The sequence below is a fragment of the Populus trichocarpa genome, chromosome 6, assembly GCF_000002775.5.
Source record: "Populus trichocarpa isolate Nisqually-1 chromosome 6, P.trichocarpa_v4.1, whole genome shotgun sequence".
Classification (NCBI taxonomy): Eukaryota; Viridiplantae; Streptophyta; class Magnoliopsida; order Malpighiales; family Salicaceae; genus Populus; species Populus trichocarpa.
Genome location: NC_037290.2, coordinates 11,901,321 through 11,907,072, shown reverse-complemented (window position 1 = coordinate 11,907,072; position 5,752 = coordinate 11,901,321). Strand labels below are relative to the sequence as shown.

At 33.2% G+C, this 5,752-nt stretch overlaps 1 protein-coding gene across 1 annotated transcript; it reads right to left on the bottom strand.

Annotated features, from left to right (window-relative positions):
- Positions 1-575: 575 nt before the first annotated feature.
- LOC18100331 (trimethyltridecatetraene synthase) lies at positions 576-3,166 on the bottom strand. The gene is made up of 2 exons (XM_006381556.3): positions 2,209-3,166; positions 576-1,356 (listed from the first exon to the last, which is right to left on the bottom strand). The coding sequence occupies exons 1-2, from the start codon at positions 3,112-3,114 to the stop codon at positions 730-732; spliced, it is 1,533 nt and encodes a 510-aa protein (XP_006381618.3). The 5' UTR covers positions 3,115-3,166; the 3' UTR covers positions 576-729.
- Between the last annotated feature and the right edge of the window lie 2,586 nt (positions 3,167-5,752).

Genomic DNA, 5,752 nt, shown 5'->3' with positions numbered 1-5,752 from the left:
TTTCTTTCATTTGCTTAAAGCTAAAATTAATGAAAAAGTTGATTGATTTTTTCATGAAAAAATAAATAATGCTTTAACATTTAAATGTATGATAAAAATTTTGAATTGTGAAGGCACTCTAAGTATCGGGAGTTTGGGATTGTGATTTGATCATTTATTTTGAAAAAAATTAAATTTGTTTAATTTTAAATTAATTTTTTTAATATGTTGTTGTTAAAAATAAAATTTAAAAAATAAAAAAAATATTACTTTAATATATTTCTAAATAAAAAATACTTTAAAAAATAATATTTACTACCATCTTAATTATAATTAAAAAAAAAACCTGAAAAAAATATCTTTTTATATCTAGTAGAGAGAAATTATTATTATTTTTTATTATTAATGTGGATGATTTGTTAATAGCCCCTTCTCGACGAAAGGACAAGAAATGAGAAGTCAAAATATTGATGCGGCGAATTCATTGAGGTGGGGGCTGTTGTAACCTGCAGCTTCTTAACTGGGAGCATCAATATTATTCCTGCAACTAGCTTGGAGACTTGCTTCATTGCAAACATAACACAACAACAAGGTCATAACATTAATGAATCATTTATTTTTCTGATAGAGTTCCATTGAGATAAAGTGGCTCGCAAACGACTGCCACATTGATACAGTGCATATGTAGATGAAAAGACTATGGCTGCGACCCTTTATGAGAGTATAACATGTTTACAATAATATTATACGCTAATTATAAAGATGAAGCGGGAGTCGAGGCTTTGCCACTGCAACAGTTGGGTACTTTCTTTGTGTTGCCAATCCAAAAACCTCATCTCTTTTCACATCTTGTGGTTTCATTCCCGGAGGCAATTCCCAGGTGAATCCATGCAGCATGTTGGCCAAGCTAACAAGAATCATCTTCGTCCCAAGGGGATAGCCAGGGCACATTCTTCTCCCAGAACCAAACGGCAACAACTCAAAGTTATGTCCTTTAATATCAATTCCTTTACCGATGAACCTTTCTGGCCTGAAATCTTCAGGATCTTCCCACAGATCAGGGTCTCTACCCATGCTCCATGTGTTAATGAAGATTCTGGTTCCTTTAGGGATGTCATAGCCACCGACTTTGCTATCTTGAAGGGCCAAATGGGGTGCAAGCATAACAGCAGATGGATGCATCCTCATTGCCTCTTTCATTATTGCTTCTATGTAAGGAAGTTGTGGGATGTCCTTCTCCTCCACCCATCTATCTCTCCCAACAACTCTATCCAGTTCGTCCGTTACTCTTTTGAATAACTGGGGCTTTTTCAAGAGTTCTGACATTGACCAATCCCCCATTGTAGCAGCGGTATCTGTTCCTCCAGCAATCAGGTCCTAGCCAACAACATGAACAACAACCATAAATATTTTGTTTTTTTGTTTCTGACATCGTTTTTTTTCTTCTTTTTTTGGCAATAAAGCAAGTCTTTGAAAGCTAATTCGATGTTTTTAAGACATATGGTCTATAAATAATTGGCTAGTGGTAAACAATTACTGCTATCTATATTCCACTTTAGTTCGCGCGGGTGCCAATAGCTGTCAAGATGCTGCTTCTTTGAGGATCAATTGATGTGCAAACCCCAAATTAATTAAGCTCGCAATCTCTAACCAATCTCTCATTGAGTTCTTAAAAAAAATTCTCTCGTTTAGATTTTAAAAAATTCTCATCTTGTGCATGTACTCTTCAGAAGTGTTTCGACACAAAACATCAATCTCCATACAGAATAACGTTAGCATTTTTTATGAAAAAATCACGCTTGGATGGGTGATTCAACTGAAAGTTTCCTAATACTTTGAGAGCCTAATTGAGACAAAAAAAAATTATTTGAAACTTAATCAAGAATCCCTATATAATTGGAGGACTTATTTGAAATTTGCCCTAAATTTATTGCTCACTCTACAGTCTTGAAACTCATTCGTGTATGAAAAATCGACACAGAAACAGTAAGAGGGCAGGAAGATTAGGTAGATTCCTGCTTATCCCCATCAAATCATAACTTGTATGAAATAGAGACGACAATGTGATTAAAAAAGTGAAGGATTTTCTCTCTTTTTTAGAAAACGAGGTTACTTTGAATTATGAATTATAGGAAAACAAAACAAAAAGAAGTGGAAAAGATAGAAAAGAGTGGAGAGAGACAATTAAAAGAAAAAAAAATATATATATATATATATAAAAAAAAAAACCTGTGTCAGCCCCTTGATGTTGTCTCTAGTTAGCTTAACTTCAAGCTCAGGGTCATCAGCAAGCTGCAAGAGCAGATCCACCATGTCTTTGGGCTGCCAATTTTTGGTTGCTTTTCTCTTTGCGTTGTGTTCATCAATGACATGGTCATGGAACCTATCAAATCTTACCTTGAGCTCCTTCATTCTCTTGACATACCCCTGCATGTCCAAGAAATCCAGCCATGGGATCCAGTCCCCAATGTTCAACACACCATTAAGCAAGAACAACTCATCGAGCATTTCTTGAAATTCCTCAAGTGTAACTATTTCCTTCTCGGATTCCGATGCGCTAAAGTACTTCTTTCCCAACACAATCCTGCTAATAATGCTAAGAGTGTAATGAGAGAGATAATCTTTAAGCTCAATAGTCTTACCACAGTTGCGATATAGACGTCTTGTAAATTCCCTCATCTCCTCTATACGCATATACTCATAAGACTCCAGTCTTTTCGCACTAAACAGCTCAGTGAGGTAAATCTTACGACCTTGGCGCCAGTAAGGTCCATAGGGTGCCCAAGCGAGATCGGAATACTCATAAGTTGTGTACTTGCCAGCAGCAGTTTGAGGTCTGCTAGCAAACATGTGATCGTAAGTCTTCAAAATCTGTTTTGCTATGTCTAGTGATGAGGTAACAAAAACTGGGTAGGACCCAAATTGGAGCTGCATCGTTTTACCATACTTGAGAGACAATTGATGAAGAGACTGGTGAGGGAGAGGACCAAGAAGGTCGAAATTGCCGATAATCGGCCATGGTTTAGGACCTGGTGGCAGTTTCAATGGGTTACGCAAGGATTTGAAAAATTTTGGGAGGTAAAGAAGAGCAGAAACCCATGCTAATACCAAAACAACCAACGAGAAAGCCTCCATTGTTGAGATCAAATTCGTGGTTGTATTAGGTGGTGGTGTCACTGAGACTGGGTTTTGCATGATATTTATAGATAAATTTTGCAAATATAGGTGGCAAGTGGTCCAGACTACCGAGTCAAGGCAGTAAATTTCTAGTTTGTGTTTTATATTCGTTTTTTTTTTTTTTTTAAAAAAAAAAGCAATGAACAAAAAAGCAAAGAGTATATATATGTGACTACAATTTATGAAAAAAATATTTATGAAAAAAAGCAAAGAATATATGCAAATATTTTTTGGGGTTAAATTGGAGCTGAAAATCCAACTAAATTAAACAAGATAACGTTGATCCAATAAGATTATAATACAAACTACAATAAAAAATCATTAAAAATACTAGAAGATTTATCAAATAAATTCTTGGCTAAACCATAATATTTAGCTAGCCAATCAATCAGTACAATAATTTTATAAAATTCTCTTGACGAAGCTAAATTCAACCCATTAATAAATACTCACATTTCTGCACATGCTGACATGCATAGCTAGCCCTGTAGTAAAAACAAAACTCAACCATCTAGGTGGTGATCCAGTGGTAAAGGTTTGGGACCAAGAGGTTTGCTCCCTCTGTGGTCTCAGGTTCGAGCCCTGTGGTTGCTCATATGATGACCTCTGGAGGCTTATATAGTCGTTAACTTCAGGACCCGTGAGATTAGTCGAGGTACGCGCAAGCTGGCCCGAACATCCACATTAAACTAAAAAAAAAAACAAAACTCATAGTCTAAATTTTCATATCATCCTTCATGACTCTACCTGTACGTACCAGCCGCCTCCGAGTTAGTTTCCTTTCGCTATAATTAACCATCAACATTAATCTTCAACTAAACCTGTTTGGAGGTATCTCCACCCTATAAACTCCATATGCTTGGCATTAATTATTTCTGTTTTCATATTCACAAAACATAGATTTTCAGTACTGCCTTCACAATCGAACATAGCATCATCAAGATTTTCAGTACTGCCTTCACAAAGGGGCATCAAAACTTTATTACATGGATTTCTTGGTTTATTATTACAAAGACATGCTAAATAATAGATGTCCAAGAAAATACTAGAGTTTATACATATTTAAATCTATAAACTCAAGATAAACATGTTTAAATTAAAAAAAAATACTTATTTGTTGAAACACTTTAAAGTAAATAAATCATTTGTTGTTGTCAATAATGACTCTTTTATCCTTAAGATGTTATTGCTCATCATTTGTGCAACTAGAACGCTTACAATACGACTCTCAAGATTCCAACAACACCATCTTGGTTTAGATGAACTTTTAAATAAGATCCTTGAACCAAAATAAAATAACTCAGATATCTCTCAACAAGATGAACCAAAGCTCTAGATTTGAAAGAAAAATCAAAGTTTAAAATGAAAAAAAAACTAAAATATGAGGTGAGGAAGAGCGTGTAAGAATCTAACAAATATTAGTTAGAAACTCTTCTTTCATTTTCTATAGTGAGTTTTGAAAGTTAAAAGGTTAAAGATTTAATAATAATTAATTCCTATTATTATTGACCTTTGATTAGTCATTATTATAAATGAAGAATTAAATCTAAAAAATTAAAGGTTTTTTTAAATTAATTTTTTTAAAAATTGTATATGGATGATTAAAATATTTATTGATAAAACTATATCCCAGCTGGTAATTCCTAAAATTGTGTAATACACTAGTGAAACGCGACCATTTTTAAGGAGAGAAATACATAGAAATTAAATTTTCGTACAAGTTGATGTGTTAATTTATAAATAATCAAATATGAGTATAAATAATTGATTTCATATGAAAAAGAAAAGTAACTGGTACGTCCATGTTTTTGTATATAAATTTTTATTTTTTAGTTTAACGTGGATATCCGGATCAGCTTGCGCGTACCTCGACTAATCTCACAGGCCCTGAAGTTAACGATTATGTAAGCCTTCAGTGACCATCATATGAGCAATTACAGGGCTCAAACCTGAAACTATAAATAAAACAAACTTTTTGATACTAATCTCTTATGGCTTATCGGTGGACCACAATCTAAATTTATCATAAAAGGTATAATAAAAGGTTTGTGCGTAAAGCATCACTCATTCGAGGGAGGGCCATTTTGAAGAACACTCCTTTTAGTTTTACAGGTGTTTGATTGAGCGATGTCAATTCGAGGACCCAAATATATATATATGGGAAATTCCGAAGTTGATGTTTTTAACAGCCACGCCATGTACTTTTAGTCAACACTAAACAGTACTTAATTATGGCAACATGTATTTGAAACGTGTTTTTATTTTTTAAATTAATGTGGTATTAGATTAGTTTGTGTATATCTTGATTAATTTTACAAATCTTGAAATTAATAGTTATATAAATCTTTAATAACCTTAAAATAACTCAAACTCGTAAGTTGGATGAGTGTACACCCCCATAAAAAAAAACTTATTTGGTAAATTAAATAAAAAAATATAGTTAATATAATTAAATATGTAAGGATATATTAAAAAAGTAGTATTTTTTGAGCTTGTGAACGAATAAAAAAATCTCATTATTAGTTTTTAATTAAGTTGGAAATTAAACATAAGAAAATAATGAATCTATATAATTTATAATCCCCAAGAAATTTAT

What these genes read in the sequence shown, in the direction of transcription:
- LOC18100331 (XM_006381556.3), bottom strand. Translation starts at nt 3,114, where the DNA reads ATGGAGGCTTTCTCGTTGGTTGTTTTGGTATTAGCATGGGTTTCTGCT. An exon ending in ACATCAAGGGGCTGACACAG is followed by an intron (nt 1,357 to 2,208) that starts GTTTTTTTTTTT and finishes GTTGTTGGCTAG; the next exon opens with GACCTGATTGCTGGAGGAAC.